Below are 20,786 nucleotides of genomic sequence, written 5' to 3'. Positions count from 1 at the left end.
TGAGAGGGGTACAGTAATCTGGAAAGGTTGAGAGCCACTGGCCTAAGGGATTTAGGAGAACAAATCCTGTAGATTTATTAATTTGTATTATTACAACACCTAAGAGCCCTAATCATGCATCAGGATCCTACTATACTAGATATCATACAAACCCAAACAGAGTTCCTTCCCTAAAGATCAGACAATTGCAAATATAAGATGAGATAACAGACTACTGGGGGTACACAGAGAAAAAAGAGACCGTATTTGTTGGCATGATTGTGGTCTCAACACTCCAGCATCATAACAGTTGTGGGCATCATGGTAAAGGAGTTTTAAGGAGGGATCTGAAAGAGAACAATAAAGTGGTTTTACAGATGATTACAGGGAGTACCTCCCAAACATGAAACACAGCGGGAGAGAGAGAGAGCACAAATGCTTGTTTGAAAATTTAATAAGTAGGTGATGGAGAATTGCATCATGAGCCAATCAGAAACATAAGTCAACCTCTCTATATTGAAGGACTGATGATAGGTAGGATGGGGATAGGTCAAAAATGAATTAAGTAGCTTATGTTTGATGTGGTAGAGAAGAGGGAGCCAGTGGACAGATGCAGACAGGGGTGTGATATGGTCAAAGCAATCGCTCAGAAGAATGATCTTTGCAGAAGCATTCTGAATGTGTATGAGCAGGGGAAGATTATATTTATCAAGGCCAGAGGGAAAGATGTTGCAGTAATCAAGACACAAGCTGATGAGAGCCTGGACAAGAGTTTTAGCTGTGTCGATGGATAGGAAATCTTCTCTTACAGATGCAATGCAAAAAGAATCTGCATGTAGGCGCCGACTTCCACTGGCACCGGTAGGTGCTCGACTGCTCCCCCCCCAGCCCCACCCTGACTCCACCCTGCCTGGACCCCTCCTGCTCCCATTCCAACCCCTTCCCCAAATCCCTGCCCCGGCCCCACCTCTTCCCCTGAGTGCGCTATGTTCCCGCTCCTCCCCCCTCCCTTCTGGAGCTTGCTACAGCTGTTTGGTGGTGGCAAGTGCTGGGAGGTAGGCTGAGGAGCGGGGATGCGGCATGCTCAGGGGAGGAGGTGGAGGAGGAGATGAGGTGTGGTGGGGCAGGGAGCTTGGCTGCTGGTGGGTGCAGAGCACCCACTAATTTTTCCCTGTGGGTGCTCCAGCACCCGAGCACCCATGGAGTCAGCTCCTATTGTTGGATCATATTAAAGAAGTTCTGTATTAAAATCACAAATGAGTTTGATTCCCCATAGTTTAAATTCCAGGGTATTACTAATTAAGAGGTCTCTTGGTTTTTGGTACTGTTTCTCTCCCTCTATGTGTGAAACTTGCATGCTGCTAATTGTGTTAGTACATTCTAAGACAGAGTCTGTTCTCAAAGCAATTCTTTGTAACAACAACTACTCACACAGAGAGAGACTCAAAGCAATACTCTGTAACAATAGAAACAGCACCTAGAGACTCCCCGCCCTTTTGTTGTATTCATCTCGCTTTGTTAACATTTGTGATTAAAATAGAGATAGAGGATATATGTGGATGGATGCTTGGTGTGGATAATAACTGAATGATCAGGGAGGTGCCAGCCTAAGAATCCAGTGTCCATCGGCTGAAGAAGGCGTCAAGTGGAAATAACCAGAGGACCCCCCGGAGGGCAGACTGGAATCCACCCAACAGCCTCAAGAATGGGAGAACCAAAGAACAAGATAACATCTGGCAGCACGGAGCCGTCAGGAGTGTGCCATCTGCTGATTGATTCAGCAACAGCATGATGAAGCAATTCCCATAGACTGGCATAGGAAGAAATTCCTATAAAAATGGACTCTGGAAAGTGAGAACTTTGGGGTCTGATTCTGCAAACCAACTTCCAGGAGCATCAGATGAGCATCTGACAAGGCCCTGCTCCCTCCTCATGTCCAGGCCACCTGACCAGTGGCTTGGCATGAGCAACTCTAAGGCTGGTAACTATGATAACAACCTTGCAGAACCTCTGTGTCTGTGTGTGTGTTTGTATGAATGAATGTGTAAATAAATATGAGATTGAATGGAATGTTATAGCTATAACTAACTGCTTACTATGATTCTTTTTGTATTCACAATAAATGTGGTATTTTGCCTTTTCCCCTTTAATAAGATCCTGCTGGTTTTTATTTTATTGGTATAACACTATGAATCTGCAAGAGTTAAACATAGTCTGGATATGAGAACTTGCAGACAAGTCCGTGCCAAAGAGGCCCCCCAGGTTATGGGCTTGAGTGACAGTCATGATGAGGTAGCGGGGAGGTTGGGGGGGGGATATTTGGTGAGAGTGCTGTTTTAGCCACATTGAACTTCAACTATTAGACATGCACTGGAAGATGTCAGAGAGGTCAAGATTTATAGTCCTAAACCCCGTACAGGCTTGGAAAAATCTTCCCCAGCAATTCCTGTTGACTTCTAATGTGACAAAAGGTGTACCTAAGGGAAGAATCTGGTTCTGTATTATTCATGTAAGATTACAATCACTGGAATCTTGCATTAAGTAACTCCCACTTTATATTTGGATTTTATTTTAAATGTATTACGGATGTGGACTATGGGGGCCAATCTTGCAAAATGGATTTTGGAATTTGAGGATGGTCATCACCTTTCAGAAGACGCTTGTCATTTTTGCAGAATCAGACCCACAATGACTTTTGCTGTATGTCCAGTAATGGCTAGCTAGCTTTGCCTTCTCTCCTTCACTGAAAATGTGCTAGATGAACACGGTAGTTTCTCCATCAGTATATCTTTCCAGATGCTGTATTACTAAGATTTTTTTCAATTTGAAAAATGTGTTTGAAATCATAGAATATCAGGGTTGGAAGGGATCTCGGGAGGTCATCTAGTCCAACCCCCTGCTCAAAGAAGGACCAATCCCCAAATAAATCATCCCAGCCAGGGCTTTGTAAATCCTGACCTTAAAAACCTCTAAGGAAGGAGATTCCACCACAAATGTTATCTGCTTATGTCTTAATCTTTTTGAGGATTCAAAATGTTTCTCCTATCCTCTTGTATGATTTCCTTCTGCTCTTTTAGGGTGCTTATGTATGGAAAAAAGTTGCTCTAATAGTGGTTTTATAAATTAATAAAATCTTTAAAATACATTCATAATTTAAAAGCTTTTTAAGAGACATTTTAAAAAAATAAGGAAAAAATATTAAATATGGTGTACAAACTTAGGAGTCTTTGTGATCTTTAGGAGAAAACTTAAAAGATAAATATATTTAACTAATAGGATACCAGTTTTTAGTTTGTTACAAAAATAAACATTTGAATAATGGAATTAAGAATGTGAATGAATTCTAAAAATATGCTTATTTACACTCTCTCTCTCCCAACAGAGAAACCTTTACTTTCCTGTAGTGGTGAAAGCATGCATACACCACTCTAACTGCTTTAATTACTACAAGAACAGTTGATTGTTCTGCTGCTTTGTGTGTCTGTGAGGTACACAGTGGCTGTAGAAGAAGAGGAAGAAACCTTTCAACAAATATCTAAATTTTCTACTCTCACTAGCTTTTTTCTTATTGCTCACTTCACTCAGCAATATGCTGCCTGTGCAAACATAAAAAGCAATAAACAGTCAGGGACTGTAAATTGAGAAGTAGGATTTTTTTATAGTACTAGGCAATGAAAATAGACTGACCTTCCCTAGCTGCAAGATTGACCTTTTCGGTGGTGTCAGTTAATGATGGATCAGTGGTGAGATGCTTGTAGCAACTGTTCTGACTATTTTGTTGTTGCAATATTAGGCTGCTAAGGCAGTGGTCAGAGAGGCTAGGTGACCATATTTCAGATTACAGTATTCTTCATAAGAAAACCAAGAAACTGAAGATATATACAGATCATAATACTGTAGAGTAATTGCCTTCACAGAAGAAGAGTTGTGCAGTTTCCAAAGGAAAGACTGTGTATTGTACATGTAATAGACATTTTAAGGTTTCTTTCCTTCCTTACTTTTTGGCTCAATATTGATCCTTATACTTTAATCTTATTCATTGGTGGTATATACACCAGCTGACATATCACCTTTTTACAGTAGAGTATAGCAGAAGAATTGGAACCTATGGATGGTTTTGTCCACTGGAAGCATGGCGCAGTGTGACTATTTACCACAGCTTCTTTCCACTGTCATCTTATCTGTGTGTATTGTATAATGCCCCTTTTTCTGCTGAAAGAGCTTGTGGAGAATTGGTGGTGCACAGACCATTGAATGATTAGGCCCTTGGTAAGAGACAACTCTGTCTCATGTGGTTTTGAAACAGGTTTTAAAAAATTGTCAATTTAAATGTGTCCATTTTGCTATTACAACGGACAGATAATATTACCAGAAACGTTTCTTTAATCACATCTCCTCCATAATCTGTGGTGAGTGCATTAATTAGTATATTATGCTTACACCTAGAACAATATGTTAAATTCATTGCCACCGCAGCAGTTAGCAGCGAAGTATCCCTTCGAAAAACTGAACAACAGTAAAACTACCTACCCCCGATCTCTGAAAGCTTTTAGGGTACAGGGGGCTTGGAGGGAATTACGCAGGGTGGAAGAAGACAGAAACGTGAAATGGGTACAGCGGCTAGGGCAGACAGATGACTAGAACTGTAGGGTTGGGGTCACTTCTCCTGGAGCGGTGAGTGGAAGCTGAGGGGCCCTGGCTTGACCTGTGAGCTCTCCTCCCTGCCGAACTGCTGGGCGCCGTCAGGACCGCCACAGGCCTTTGCTTTTAAATAAATACAGTAGCTGAGTGCGCAGCCTTTAAAATTCTCCCTTGCAAATGCCAGCAGCGCTCCAGCCACCCCTGCCCCGCGCAATCCCCTCTCCTGCAGCCGCTGCTCCGGGCCTCTCGCGGGAGCTCCGCCGCCCCCTCGCCCTGTCAGCGTCAGGCCGCGGCGGAACCAATAAAGTTGTCGCGAGGCGGGCTGCGCTGGGCGGTGCGTGCAGCTGCCGGGGAGGTGAGTATCCGCCCGGCCCGTAGCAGCCGGAGAAGCCCCTGGTGCCTCCACCTGGCCAGGCTCTTGGCGCGGAGCAGCCGCCGTAAGTAGCCCCGCGCCCGGCAGCTATTTATATAGCCCCTGGGGTGGGACGCGCTGCCGGGCTGCGCCGCCGCCCCCCGCGGGCCCGGGGCCCAGGGCGCATTGTTCGGGGAGACTGACAGGCGCAGCCGCCCCTCCGCCTGCGCGGGCGGCGCGTCCCCCGGGCGCCGCTGTCCGCCTGCGGCTCGGCCCTGCGCGGCGGGACTGGACTCCCAGCTCCCGGGGCTGCCTCCCCGCGGGCGCTCTGCAGGCTGGGGCAATGTAAGTCTGGCTCCCGCGGGGCTGGGACTCCTTCCTGCTTTCCTGGCTGTTGACTTGTGGGGGGGTTGTTTGTTTTTGTAGGGGTCGCGCCCGTATTTCCGACTCTAAGTGTCCCCCCTTGAAAGAAGGCAAGTCGCCAGGCAGCAAAAATGCCCCCCAGTAACCAGATTCGAGTTCTGCTTCTCAGCGCCATGGAAAAGCTGGAGAAGACCCTCTTCAGGCTTGAGCAAGGTCAGTGCTGACATGTAACGGGGCTGCTCTGCGCAGCGCTGGTTCGTAACTGAACCGAGAGTCTAGGCAGAGGGTAGGTAAGAGACCACTGAAATTCATTCATGAAAACGATCGTGGAGAGCTGTAGTTTTTTCCCTCACCCATCATCTCTCTCACACACTCACAGTGTGTTCAGGTTAGTTGCTGTCCTCTGCTATTGTAGTGCTCTTTTTATGTTGTTGATTGTTTGTATGGTGATAGCTTTAGAGACCACAATCATGGATCAATGTGGGTTGTACAACACTTTCAGGCCAAAAGTCAAATTGTATAAAAAAAGCAAAATCACTATTCCAGTTAAATATGAGCCTAGTTTAAGACAGTACCTGAAGGATGGTATAACTATAGCACTCCCATATCCATTGCTGCTTCAGTCCCTGTCTTTGCTATTTATAAAAGTCTTTGCAATCCAACTTTTTTTTGTAGTACTAAATCTGTTATGTACAAATCCCATATCTTAGTCGTAGGGATATGAACTGTATTGATGTTGTCAATACTTTTTTTGGGTTACAGGTAAGATTTGGAAAGACATGTTTGTGTGCTAAATGTATTAAAGCAATGCTGTAATTTGCAATTATTTCTCATGTTCGTAAATACTTGGAACTATTTTTATTTTTAAGTATACCCATCAACCTGTGAAAGGTATATTTGGACCAGTATCCTCTTGGTCAGCAATCTCAGCCCATAAACTGTTCAAGATGAAAATGTTATCTGATATCTTTATTCTTTCTTGCATGCTTTTTTTTTTAAGGGGCAACCGTAAAAGTTTTAACTTTCACCAGGAAGATTTAAAAAATATTGTCCACGAATGGTTGATTTATGAATTTACAGTACTTTCAAAATACTTTCAGAACAGCACAACCTTTTTTACTCTTCTCTAAAACTAGAAGTCTGCTTAAATACTTTGATTTCAGAATTTGCTGAATGATTAGTATGTGAATTTACCAGAAACTTTTATCATTAACGAACAAAGTGCAGAGTCAGTTCTGACCTCCTTATTAACTTTTCTTCAGGCTATGTAAGCTTTGTTTGGAGGCTGCTGAATATTTGAAAACCATACATTTCAAATTGCCTAAATTGATAGCTACTCTCTCCCTCAACTAGCTAATTTAGGCAAAGCATTCCTGGTATCAGTACTGTTACTATAGGGAATAAGATATCTAAGGCATATAACCCTGTAGCCTGATCTAATTTTAGCAGACTCAATAAGGAAATGTCAAGACTATAGTGGGGAGAAATTGCCTGAACTTTTTGAGGGCACGTCTTCACTAGCAATGTTAAAGCACTGCCGCGGCAGCTCTCCCAGCGCTATAAAAAACCACCTCTATGAGGGGAATAGCTACCAGTGCTGGGAGCGTGGCTCCTAGTGCTGGTGCACTGTCTACAGTGGCACTTTACTGCACTGAAACGTGCAGCGCTCAGGGGGGTGTTTTTTCACATCCCTGAGCAAGAAAGTTGCAGCACTGTAAAATGCTAGTGTAGACAAGCCCTAAGAGTGATTTTTTTGTGTGCAATTTTTGCAACCAAGTTAGCTAGGTTTTTAATTGATAGGTACCCAAATCCTGAAACTATTGTTAAGCCTTTGCACTATTATGTGCTTGGAGGGTGGGTTTTTTTTTTCTCTTTTATGTTTAGTGGATGATAGGGTAAGTAACATACTATAAACTTCATTGGCATGGGCTATTTAAATGTCCTTGGATAGCTGGAATCTGATATTTGGTCGTGCTAGCACAATTCCATTAGTTGAGCAACTTTTTTATTCAATCAGGATAGTGTATTCAGCTGTTTAACTTTTTTACATGTTACAGCACAATTTTAAACTCTTTTTGTAATACATAGTTGGTTCATCTATTCTTTATACTACATGTAGAACTTTCTTACCAGGAAGACAAGACAGCCAAGAGTATTTTGCTTTTTAACTGAAGAATGGATAAAAAAGTCATGGATTCCAAGATTCTGATCCTGCAATTGACTGTCCATTGAAGTCACTGTGGCCCTGCGGGGGTGCATGGCTGTGTGTGGGTGTAGGCAGTTGCAAGATTGAGGCCTCAATCAGTAATGGTTGTTGCCTTGCAAGCGCTTAAGTATCTGTCCAATTTTACTCATGTGAGCAGACCAGGCTTTTAAGGCCCTGATACTACAATCCGATTCATTCAGGCACATACTTGCACTGAGACCTGTTGGCTTAAATGAAATTCCATGTGGACAAGTGTTCACCTGAGTGGATTAGATTTTAGGATTGGGGGACGCATGTTTCCGTTGTAGGGTATTAAGGCTTCAATCTTGCAGTTTACAATTTGTGGATGAGCGCTGCACCCAGGCAGCGTCCAATGGAAGTCAGTGGGGTCCATGCAAATATAGCTGTCCAAGCTGTAAATTGCAGGAGTGGGGCCTCAGTCTGTAACTTCATTTATATCTTCAAAAAATTTAAAGGTTTTTGGATTTGTTTAATTGAACATTCCATGAAATGTAAAAATAACTAAAATATTTTCATTTTCAAGTTTGGTCTTCTATTTTTCACAAATACCTATCTTCCCAATTCAATTAAATTTAAAAAAATGAGTGTCAACTTAGAACCTCGTCAGTTTAAAAAAAAAATGATAGAAAGTAAATTCAGGTGCTACATATTCCCAAGTTCCTGTGCCAGTGTATGTGGTCTGAGAGTCATATTTTCCTGTTGTGCTTTTATATTTGAGAATTATTTTCTTTCTCTGTTGCTATGGGTATGTCTTCACTACCCACCGGATCGGTGGGCAGCGATCGATCCAGCGGGGATCGATTTATCGCATCTAGTTTAGACGTGATAAATCGATCCGTGAGCGCTCTCCCATCTACTCCTGTACTCGAGCGCCGCGAGAGGCGCAGGCAGAGTCAACGGGGGGAGCAGCAGCCGTCGACTCACCGCGGTGAAGACACCGCGGTAAGTCAATCTAAGTACGTCGACTTCAGCTACGTTATTAACTTAGCTGAAGTTGCGTAACTTAGATCGATTTCCCCCCACCCCCGCCCCATGTAGACCAGGGCTATGTGAAAGATTCACATAAATACGAGAAACTGACTAGACAGCAAATGTTTCCAAGTGCACAAAGAGAAACAGACTAGAGAAAAATTGCATTCTTCCCCACTGTGTCAACTATAGTGTCATTTATAGTCTTTCCCCCCATGTGTTAATTATGGTAATGTTGGGTGTTACACGTAACAAAAATAGGTAAAATATGGGTTTTCAGTTGACATTTATATTAAATAAAAAATGTGTACCATCTCTATATATTATGTATTAAAAATGAGGTGACTGTTTAGATAGTAATACTCCTGTCACCTCACAATTCTTCTAAAACTGCAATAAATAACTTTTTCCAGGTATTTTTAGTTACTGTATTGTATTTGAACAGAAATAGAAATAAAGTGCTCTGAAGAGGGATACATGATTAGTTTCCCATTTCCTATTTCAGGGTTCTGGTTGGTTTTGAATGGTAACACTAGCAGAGAAGTAGAAATAATTATTATAGCATCATTATCTGTTGATGAGAAATGCCAGTAAAATAAAAACATTCTCTTAACTTTACACCCAATACACCTATTTAGAATTACAGTACCTATCTATTAACTTAAAATCTTCATATTGTAAATCACAATAATAAACCAAAGATTTAGTCTTTAATTTTAATAAATGAGATTATTTTTTTAAATCCATTCTCTTTTCTGTTGAGGTTTTGAACTGCAATTCCGACTGGGCCCAACATTACAAGGCAAGCATGTTACAGTGTACACTAATTACCCAGCTTCTGGAGAATTATTCAATCGCCGCAAGTTCAGGGCACTATCATGGCACAACCCAACAGGAAGAGAAGATGATTCTGACAAATATTGTAAACTGGATCTCCAGATTTCTGGATCATACCAGTATTATTTCAGTCATGAGTAAGTGGAACTTTTTACTTATGAAATACTGCAATCTTCCCCTCACTACTCCATGTATCTCAGTCTTGACCTAGAAGGATAACTATGAGGTGTAAGACGATAATTCAGTTTCCATTTCAGTGCAGTCATTGGCTTCTGCAGAGGACTGCCCACAAAGGCTGCAAGATGTGGTTTTTGATGCTGCAGTGTTTTGGGGAGTACTCGGAACAAATTTAATCTTCTATTTGTTTATGAATTTTGGAAAGGCAATCCATGCCTGCAAGGTTTCAAAGTCATCAGCATTCTAATGGTAATTAATTAATAGACTTGGAAGGTTGTGAGAGATCAGACATTAAAATAAGTAGTCTTTCTTACATATCTTCATGTTTTGTTCCACTCAGTTCTGACATATAGCTGCTACCAGAGCTAGAAACCATTATGTTCAAAACCTATGTAATAACCCCTTCATCTCTAACTTCAGTGATTTTTTTTTTTGAGGTCTTGTGACAGTGTAAGAATAAAAGTAAGATGGTAATAAGAATTCAGTTTTTTTATAAAGTCTAATGCAATCAATCAATCTGTAGTGTATTGTATGTCGCCTATTACCATTGTTTAAGAGCTGATAGTTTTGGGACCATTGTGGCTGATCAGGACCATAAAAATCTTCCGGGTTCTCAGCCTGGACCAGTGATCAGAGGAAAAATTTTGATCCCAGTTTATAATTTTCACCATCAGCAATACTTCCTCTAAGGATCATGTTTTGAGAATACTTGTGTTCATTCTATTAAATTGCTTAGTAGAGGAATTTCTTGTAGATTATAGTCAGAGTACCTACAAAAACAATGGCGGCTGTTCTGATACATGCTTTTTAAAGCTTTATAATAAAACTTGCATTCTTACTTTTTTCTCATTTAATCATTAGCCTTGGTGTTACACAAGAATAAGATTCAGGCACAGTTCTTCAAGGTGCTGAATTAAATCAATGTGGGGGTTAAGAATACTCAGCAACTCATAGGTTCAGTCACTGTTTTTTTACCCCAATTCTTCACTTCAATCCGTGCAGGCTGATTCTCATATCTGCACAAAGCCCCATTGAAATCCATGGGACTTCAGCCAGTCCTAAAGGTCTACTTGCATGGATCCAACTGCAGGACTGAGGTCTTTTGTATGTTCTTTCTCCAGAAAAAGGCCTTGTTGTAAATTTCACAGGTAGAACATGAAGTAAATTTGAGTCTAAATGCATCCATAAATTGGGGAAATGGTGGGAACAACTCTGAGTTTGAAAGATCGATAACTGTTTTGTGGCTAAAATGGAATGATTTTAAACTACCAGATTGTGGATTGGCTTCTGGTGTTAGAAATGGCTGGTGCAATGGGCATTTGCTTTTCCAGTGGTTAATAGACTCAATTTATTCTAGAAATGAGAAAAGTGGTGGAGGTTACATAGTTGTGGACCCTATTTTGCGTGTTGGAGCTGATAATCATGTATTGCATTTGGACTGTGTTACGCTCCAGACATTCCTAGCTAAGTGTCTGGGACCATTTGAGGAATGGGAAGATCGTCTTAAAGTTGCAAAAGAATCAGGTAATAACCACATACTCTGTAAAGGTCATTTTTAAGGGACACAGCTTACATTTATACTGGTTAAGTTCTACTAGTATGTGTTACACCGTTCATATATCTTTTTTTAGTTTGCAGTTTAAGTTATGAAAATAGTTATGAAACTGAATTCAATGCTAAACATATAATAGCGCAAACCAGTCTGATTACTAAAATATTTGCTTTGAAAGACAAGTATTTGGGAATCACCTTTAAAAATGTGATATAAATTTTTAGATTGTTTTTGTTTCACATAGATGTGAAGTTTTGTAGACTTGATTAAAATGGGGGACAGGAGATGGGGATAGAGAATGGTTTAAATCTTACCCTAAAACTTTTCTTAGTTATTTGAAAAGTTTTGTTTTCAGTACATACTGTGATAAATGGTATAATCATAGAATTTCCTCATCTTCATTGTAACATTTTTCTTGTATTAACAAATGGTTTCCTTGTCATTTTTGTAGGTTATAACATGATTCATTTTACACCATTGCAAAAACTTGGATTATCTAGATCATGCTACTCTCTGGCTGATCAGTTAGAAGTAAATCCTGACTTTTCAAGCCCAAACAAAAAATGTACTTGGAGCAATGTAGGAAACCTAGTGGAAAAAATGAAAAATGAATGGAATATGCTTTGTATAACAGATGTAGTCTACAATCATACTGGTATGATTTTTGTTACACTATCTTGATGCTTTCTGTTGCCAACTCAGTAATGCTGTCAAAGCTAATCTGGTTATTCCACTAGTCCATTTTTTTTTCTTGAATAGACCTTTTAAAAGGCTTTTTAAGGAGCTTATTCTTCTTTTATCTGCCTTCTGAACCCTTTAAGTCTAGGGCATCTCTTGTGTCTGTCAGGGAGAGTTGTCTATTAAGATGGCAAAATGAGAATTCTTTATCTGTGCTTAAAGCACCAAAAATCTAGGGACATCCTCATAGAAACAATGTATCTATTGAACACCAATATGCATGTCTATATTTTCATACTAACTGTAATTATTTATACCGCAGGGCATTGCTCAGGCATAAATTCACTGGATTACACTGTGTAACAAGTGTGATGTTCTTCACTGTTTAAAAAAAACACACCAACTTAAGGATACTATTATTAGAGGGAGGGAGGAAGAAAGGAAGGCGGTAGTGGGGGTGAATGGGGCTGATGGGAAGAGAAGGTATGGAACAGGTCCATATAATACTTTTAAAAGAAGAGAGGTTAAAGGAATATGTTCTCGACATTAGTAACAGGATCAATTTTGTATCCCAATAATTAAGTCTAATTATTCCACATAATAGTGCAAAAATAGATCATATGTTCTCAGTCTTCCAGTTTCTTTTATAACGTACTCTGTAGAGCTGCTATTCGTAGCTCACTGCACCCCTCTATTTTTGGAACTTTTGATGCTTTCGGGTGTTGGAGTGCTATTTACTTAGACATCAAAGACGCTTTTAAAATCCATTTCTTTGACTCATTGAGCAATGATTTGAGGATTTCTCCTAACAAAAACAGATTAGGAATAAGATGGTTATTTAAAAGAGTAAGATGAATTCTATCATATACATTCTCCCCGATCCCATGAAAGACTGTACATTTCCACAATGTACCAAGGAAAACCCTTTACCCACACACCCACTCCTGTGCCCATTTCCAAAGGTCATGTGTGTCCTTGGTACCAACTCTGTATATTTTATTTTTTGTAGGAGTCTAATATCTAAATACAGTTCAGTATGTAATATTTCTATGGTACCATTAGTGTGGCCTATGGTTTTTTTATAGCTAAATAATAGATGGTCCCTACTTCAATGGCTGTAAAATGGAAGAGCTGAAACCTGCAAACTCTTAGTCACATGAGTAAGAGCTATTCACATGAACACGTGTTTGGAAAACAAGGACACAAGTTTGGACATTACATAAGTCATAACAGCAAGCAGTGTAGGAGTGGTAGGCCAAGAAGAGGCAAGTGAGGACAGCCATTAAAAACTTTGCTTGGTTAGATATACATGCATTTTAAAAGGTTTCATGATTTTTTTTTGTTTGCTGCTGATAAACTAATATAGGTGGTGGTTCTTTTTTTATTTAAGTTGGTGAAAAAGATTTCAGTTGGAATATTTTAATTCTAAGCCACTTCTGGGAAGCGTCTTAATCGTTATTTGACTAATCAAAATAATTTGATAGAATATTTGGCCGTTTGCATATTCAAAAAAAGCAGGCTTAGTTTTATGCCGTACTCTCAAACAACTGAATGTCTGATAACAGGATCAGCAATAAAATGATTAAACATGTTAGTGTCACAATCCTTTCTTTAAATGAAATGTAGCTCTGTGTAAAGCAAACAAAACTTGCAGTTTATTTCTTTTGAGCTAGCTAGCCTTGCAGACAACAAACACTCCTGGCCTCGTCTGGTATTCTTGCTACAATAAGGTTTTTTACAAATATAGATTAAAAACTTGGGCTCTGAGTCTACAAATTCTCATGCATGTGTGTAACTTTACTCACATGAGTAAAGTTATGCATTTGTGTGTTTGCAGGGCTGGGGCCTTATAATGTCCCCATAACACCAGATGAGAATTTGCTATATTTTAACATCTGTAACTACAGTTCCAGCACCATTCTCTAGCTACCAGCCCTGCTTTATCTCTTCTGTCTTCTTTCTCTGCCCAGCGTGTATGTGCATTGCAGTTTAGGGAAATTTCTCCCATTTCCCTATAGCCAGAACTATTTTAATCAGTCTTCAGTAGCACTTAAATTTATGTGGTAAATCAAACTAGTCATCAGAGTCAACACTTATTTGAGATGAAAGGGAAAAAGTCTGAGTGCTATTGTTTGTGCATCTGGCTGCACACTCAAAAGGACAACACTGCATTAATTTCAGTTCTGAAACTAATCTTCACAACAGAATGGGCTAGCAAACTTCTTTCTTCCTCTTTTCTTCCTTCCTTCCTTTTTTAAAATGAAGCTAATATTATGGTGAATATATTATTTGCTGAAAATCCCTACATCTGTGAATTTCTCTAATCAGATATACATATATTTTCAGTCTGTTGCATTTCACAAAGCAAGAACAGTTTGTCAAGCATAATGCTGTGTGTCTAGTGTTTCTCTAGAAATAAGTTTCTCTTGCTAAATTCCAATTATTGAGAGGATTAATCTTGAAAGCAATTCCTTTATCACAACGATTAGAAATATTTTCATCTCCTCTCTGTAGGCTAGAAAGGCAGTTTCTCAGAATCAAGTGAAAAGTTGTCATTTTGCTGCCTTATATTTTGTTGGAAAGAATCAGTCAACCATTTCTGAGGCCAAAGGAGAAGTCTTTCTTAGAAGCATCTATCATGCTTTTTGCTCATCTACGCAGAATAGGATAACTTTGCTTTTTAAAGAAAAAAATATTTTTCATACAGATGTCTGAGGTAGCATATGCATGTTGAATAATTCTCCATACAAAATATTTTCAAGTGAAGCTTTTAAAAGCCCAAGGTAATGTTGCTTTGTTCCTTTCAATTGAGCAGGCTGCTTTTAGTTGTGGATGGCAGAGTTCCATATTTATAAAGGTCGAACAGTCAAAGCCAAATTCTAAATGATATTGAGCTGCAATGGTAGAGGTCACTTTGAACAAGAGAGACCTATACATACCATAGGGTGAGCAGTAGTACTGTTTCTTTTCCTTTGACATAAAAAGATCCCCCTCCACTCCCCTGCAAAAAACCCCAACAAACCCCCAAAAACAGTTGGTAGTTTTTATTAATCAGCCCATGTTGTTTGTGGTTCCATTGTGATGTAGGGGATTTTTGACTCTTTCTTAATATTTATTCCGCTGTTTTACCAAGGTTAGAAATTACTTGTGGATAGTAACTGACACAATCCTTTTTTCCTCTTTCTTTGAGTTAGGTACCACATTTGCTTTACTTCAGTCTCTCATGGCTCCGCTAAAACAATTCAGTGCTAAGAAAATGCACATCTAAAAGTTGTGTAAGAATTATACAGAGGTGAAACCAATAGTGTTGAATGAAATTGCTCCCAGAAAAACCCCATGGAATTTAATAGTGATCATTTTTGTTTGGTTGTTGAGCCATTCTGTAGCAGTTCTAATGCTCTATTATATTACATAGACTAGTTCAAAAGATCCCATGAAAATAATAATTTTCTATTAAACTCTGTCTACGACTTTTCCACGAGGAAAGAGAAATGAAGTAATGGGAGTTAGATGCTTTCTTTTCTTCTTTCATATTCCCCCAGTGATTTATAATCTCTTCCACCCTTCAGGGGTACCCACTACTACTACAGGCATAGCCTTGTGTATAGTGCAGTGAGTTGCACTCGGTTTCTGTGATCAGGGCTCCTTGATTTCTGTATTGTGTTCATTTTTAATTTTATTTAAAACAAACATCAGTATTTTTCTCTGTGCTGCCACAGAATGCTACTGCATAGCTTTGTCTTAGGAAACAGGAGTGAAGATAAAAGGGATCTTACGTGAACCGTCATTCAGCTTGCTGCATGCACCAGAGGGAAGGATGTGCTTATTACTCCGTATCAGGGCTTTGTAATGAAGATCTATGATTTGCCTCCCTTCCCATCACTACATCTGGTCCAGTGGGCTGATAAGTTTATTTACAGCATAGGGTCATATATAAATCCTCCACTCTGGGTTCACGTCTCCTCTACCCTCCCAGGCATCCAAATCACTGCTCTGAAAGGTTCTGTTTCTTTGGAACATCTTGTATCTTTAGGCCATTTTTAGCACCATACTTGGTGAGAAATGATATTCTTGACCGTAAACATATTAAGGGGCTATTCTGAGAGAAATGATGCCCAGCAACCAGTGTGTGTTGTTTTGCAACAAAAAAATGTAAAATTCTCTCTGCTGTACTAGAAGTGATACCTGTTTGTCTATTGACTTTCTATAGTCCTATCAAAGACGTTAGTGGAATGCAAGCTTTCACATGGCCTGATTCTGCATTGGCTGAAGTCAGCCCTTCCATTGGAAAAGGAACTGATTTTACCTCCTGTGCTATCCTAATGTTTTGGTCCTAAGATGTTTGTATAAAAGTTAAATAATTCAACTTGTTTAATTATTCTGTTTTTTTTCCTCCTCTTCTTAAATAAGCTGCTAACAGCGAATGGATTAGGGTGCATCCAGAATGTGGTTATAATCTTGTAAATTCTCCGCACCTGAAACCAGCCTGGATCTTAGACAGGGCTCTCTGGCATTTAAGCTGTAGCGTGGCTGAAGGGAAATACAGAGATAAGGGGCTGCCTCCTTCAATTGAAAATGACCATCACCTGAATGTAAGTAAATGAGAAATATAGCATTTCACTTTTGTAATAATAATCAGTGAAACTGGATGAAGAAATGTTTAGTTATCTATACTATGGTAGTGCCTAAAATGTGCTGATGTTTTTTAAACATATAGGAAGACAGTTCCTGCCCTGAAGAGCTTATTTTTTAATGTCAACATTTAATAGTTTTATAGGACTTGTGTATTGTAAAAGTAACTTTTCTTTCTTTTTTACAGAGTATCCGTAAAATAATTTGGGAGGATATTTATCCCAAGATAAAACTATGGGAATTTTTCCAAGTAGATGTTAACAAAGCTGTGCAGCAATTTAAAATCCTTCTGACTCAAGGTAAAAACATGCCTGTTACACATAAGTAATCCTTATACTTCAGTTTGTTTATCTGCTGTTGGGCAAACCTTGTATGTAAACGGTAAACACAGTGGGGTGAGGAGGAAAAAACAATGTAGGAAGTCTTAACTTAGACGATGTGTTGAAGGCAGTAGTTTGCCCAGCTCATTCATCTACAAAAAAGTTTTTGGTAGAAAAGTAGCAATTGAAAAAGTTAATTCATGCTAGACCATGGAAAATTAGATATATAATTCTTCTGAAATATTTTTATTGTAATATGGAGAATATCTAAAATAGTACAACATATGAGACAGGTTAGTAGTAGTTAGTGGACAGTATTGCAAGAAACCCACAGAGTATAGTGGGTTTTGTTTTTGTTGGTGTGTGGGGGAGGTTTTTTGTGTTCTGTTTGGTTTGCCTCTGAGCATGCATTCATCTTGAACACTATCAATTCTGACAAACTTTATTTTTGTATCTTTCATCAATATGCACAATTGGCAAGTACTTTAAAAACTACTTTGTCTAAGAATTGAGCTAAAATCCTGACCCGGCTGAAGTCAATGGGTGTTTTTGCAATTAACTTGAGTAGACCTGGTTTTTCTCCCTTACTGTCTATATTTCAGTTTCTAGGTAAACTGGAACAGCAAAAACTGTATTCTTTGTTTTTAAGATTTATTCTGTGTGGTTTTAAACTTCCACCCTACAACATTTTGTGTTAAATGTTTTTCTTCAGGTAACAGGAAAACTAAATCTGATCCAAACCAACATCTTCAAATAATTCAGGATCCTGAATATAAGCGACTTGGCTGTACTGTAGACATGAATATTGCATTGGCAACATTCATACCACATAGGTATTGTAATATTGGGTTTGTACAAGAGAAACTGAACCTTAACTTTAAACTGAAAAATCTAGTATGGTGGTATGTTCTGGGTGGGGGAGGGAATTAGAATTTTCATTCCTCAATATTTGAGTTACCTTTGATTATAAATATATATATATTTTTTAAATTTAGGAGCTTTAGACAGGTGTATAATGATATCTGAACCTAATGGCTTTTAATTGCTGTTTTTTTCTTGTTTAGCAACGGGCCAGCTGCAATACAAGAATGCTGTAACTGGTTCCAAAAGAGAATTGAAGAATTAAATGCTGAGCAGTTCCGGCAAACTAACTACCATCAAGAGCAGGTCTTATTAATGCTGCATTTAAATGTTGAATTCTTGCTTTCTGTTATAAATCATAATTTATTCTATTTTATTGAACTAACGTTTATATTAATGTACTTCCAGGCAGTCACTTGTCTTCTGGAGACTGTGGTTTATGAGAGACTGGCTGACCGTGGTCCTAAACAGGGTCCTGTTAGCAGAAAATACCCTTTAGTTACAAGGTATTATGCCTTTGACTTCCTTTCAAAAATCCATTTAAAAATTTTCTTCCTTGGATTGACTAGAACTTCCAGATTTGATGTTACATACAATATTATCGGCCTGATTCTTATCATTTTTAAGGCCATGTCCTATAAGGAACTGATCACTGACATGAACTTCAGCAGTCCTGCTGAGCACCTTGCAAGATTGGACCTTTACACTGATATAAGTTAGGAGTAACTGCTCCTTAGGTCAGTGGAGTAACAACTGTGTAAGAAGAGAAGAATCAGGCCTTATATCTTAGAAACCAAACTATGTGGAACTTATTTTAATTGAGGAAGTATGAATTTGGAACTTCAGCTTTACTTCAGCGAGGGTTAGTGTTTCTTTTGTAAACTGCTTGTGTAAGTTGCACTTATGTCTATGGAGGAGAGACATCTTTGGTGAGGTGAATGCAAAATTCAGTAAAACTAAACTTCAAAATAAAGCTCACCTTTTTATCATAATAACGTGGGATGCCTTCCTTATAGTAGTTGGCTTCATGGCTACTCTAATTTTAAGACTAAAATCTTCTGTTTTGAACTACTGGCCTGCAAAATTTCATTTTCACATTCTGAGCTACAGTGTAAGCCTTTGCAGCTCTTTCCCTATCTTTCTCCTCCTCCCTTACCCACACAGATGGACAAATGGTCACTTAGTAAGACTAAACACTGATAATGCTTTGTTAGCAACTTTGTTAGCAAAGACTGAACTTGATAAGAATTTTGGATAAAATCCTACCCCCAAAAAAGTGAACATCAGATGACTCTATAGAACACAGTATAGTGTTCAGGACTCTATTGAAATCCAAGGGATTTTGCATGGTGTTCATATAGTGTTCATCTTGGCGGAGCAGGAAAAATTATACCACGCTGCACTTGCCAGGTCAGCTGCATAGTGGAGTTTTGCAAGGGTGTGAAGTGCAGCCTGAGGGAAATCGGATGCGCAGGGGATCCTTTGTGTGGAACTGTTAGAATCTCTGCACTAGTATGGAAGCAGTGCACTACTCAGTAAAGAGGATACAGTGACCCAAAATCTCTACTTATTGAGCATAATTTGGAACATGGAATAAAACTTAAATGGAACTATTTATATGCATTAAAATTAAGGATATGCATGAGTGTTTGCAGGATTAAGATCTTAAACCCAGATTTTTGAAAGGTATTCAGGCATTGCTGTGCTCAGTGGTGCAATCCATAACTGATTTAGGTATCTAAATCTAATTTTCAAAAGAGAGTTAGGCATTTAGGAGCCTAAATTCCATTGTAGATGTTTACAGCCATACTTTTAAAAATGTGGGCCTTAGTCTTCAAAATATCAGTGAACTATCACATTTCAGCAGCTTATCTTGTCATCCCAAGTTATCCAGCTATGTTGCAAAACAGAAAACAGCCCTTCATTTATGTTCTAGCAATAGCAGATACTTTTTACAATGAATAAAAGCTAGGCGGTCTTGCAACTTATTGGTTGATATAAGGCAGGAGGTATTTCAATTGTCTTCAAACATTAAGACAAACTAAAATGCACTTTAAAATTAAGTATTTGTGCAATCTCTAGATACTTTACTTACCCATTTAAAGAGATGACCTTGGAAGAGGAAGAATCTCTGATGCATCAGCCTGATAAAGCTTGTCATTTCTTGGCTCATAACGGTTGGGTAATGGGAGACGATCCTCTGAGAAACTTTGCTGAACCAGGTTTGTGAACTGAACTTCAAATCACTTTATAAACAAAGCAAAAAGGGCATTTTTCTGTGTCTATCTCAACACGGTTCCAAATTTTAATTGAAAATTGTGCCAGTATATAGTATTTGTGTTCCAATTCAGCATGCTAGTGACACTAAAAATACTTCAGGATTTAGAGAGAGAGTCTTTCAATGTAGATAACTTTTCATTCTCTGAGTGCTGTTGACTGTTATCTTTCCATGTTTATAGCAACCACTGGTAGTACCTACTATAGTTTAAGCTGCAAAACACTTTGCTTTCTGAATAAGTAAAAATGGACTTACGTTGTGATCATGATTTTTCTGAGACATTCACTTTTTTTAAATGAAATTTTCTATGCTTAGTCTCTCTACTTGAAGGGATGCAATTTAAATTTAAATGCATCTTTCCTGGCGTTTGAGTTAGGAGAACTGAACATAATATTTTTCCCTGCTTTTTTATTCTGACTGCATTTTTCTATATAGATAGCTCAAATACATCTGAACTTTGAGGGCCAGATCCTCAATTTTGCCTTTAAGGTACCCCCACCCCACGATTGTCTTAAATTCTCAGATCACCTATAGCTTTTATTTTATTTGGGGAAAACTCAGAGCAGTGGAAGTTCTGTCTAGTGTGATGGAGTTTTAATTCCAATTCAGGAACCAAACTGTATCTTCACCTGCACAGCCTGGTCTCTGGTCTTGGATTTTCTTATTCCATACCTCCTCTAGACTGGAAGTTTTGCTAATGACTAAACTGAGAACATTCATGTTGTTGGTAAAGGAAGAGAAGGGAAGCTCCGTAAATCTAGCCTGTGGACAACATCACAGCAACTGTTCGCTCATAAAGTGAGACTCATAAATTTACTGAAAACCTGTCAGAGCTCTGCCAATAGGTACTTTCAGTATGTGGCTCTTAATTGTTGCAGAATAATTGACTTCTGTTTTTTCTGTATATATTCTCTTTAAAT

General features: G+C 38.9%; 1 protein-coding gene across 10 annotated transcripts in view; it reads left to right on the top strand.

The window, feature by feature from the left end:
- Positions 1-4,806: 4,806 nt before the first annotated feature.
- AGL (amylo-alpha-1, 6-glucosidase, 4-alpha-glucanotransferase) overlaps positions 4,807-20,786 on the top strand; it is a 66,681-nt gene continuing 50,701 nt past the window's right edge. For 5 of the 10 annotated variants that reach the window (XM_043552856.1, XM_037906398.2, XM_037906399.2 and 2 more), the window contains exons 1-11: positions 4,926-5,057; positions 5,399-5,548; positions 9,295-9,505; positions 10,903-11,069; positions 11,549-11,752; positions 16,186-16,367; positions 16,595-16,706; positions 17,440-17,560; positions 17,792-17,894; positions 17,997-18,094; positions 19,671-19,810. In XM_043552856.1, the coding sequence (XP_043408791.1) occupies positions 5,467-5,548; positions 9,295-9,505; positions 10,903-11,069; positions 11,549-11,752; positions 16,186-16,367; positions 16,595-16,706; positions 17,440-17,560; positions 17,792-17,894; positions 17,997-18,094; positions 19,671-19,810 (1,420 nt within the window). In that variant the 5' untranslated portion in view covers positions 4,926-5,057; positions 5,399-5,466. Of the gene's footprint in view, positions 5,058-5,167; positions 5,318-5,398; positions 5,549-7,087; positions 8,505-9,294; positions 9,506-10,902; positions 11,070-11,548; positions 11,753-16,185; positions 16,368-16,594; positions 16,707-17,439; positions 17,561-17,791; positions 17,895-17,996; positions 18,095-19,670; positions 19,811-20,786 lie in introns of those variants that run through there. The other 5 variants (XM_037906400.2, XM_043552853.1, XM_037906401.2 and 2 more) reach the window with 5 other exon arrangements.

Source organism: Chelonia mydas, chromosome 8, assembly GCF_015237465.2.
Source record: "Chelonia mydas isolate rCheMyd1 chromosome 8, rCheMyd1.pri.v2, whole genome shotgun sequence".
Lineage (NCBI taxonomy): Eukaryota > Metazoa > Chordata > Testudines > Cheloniidae > Chelonia > Chelonia mydas.
The sequence above is the reverse complement of the archived record's forward strand: the minus strand, read 5'-3'. Positions and strand labels throughout refer to the sequence as shown.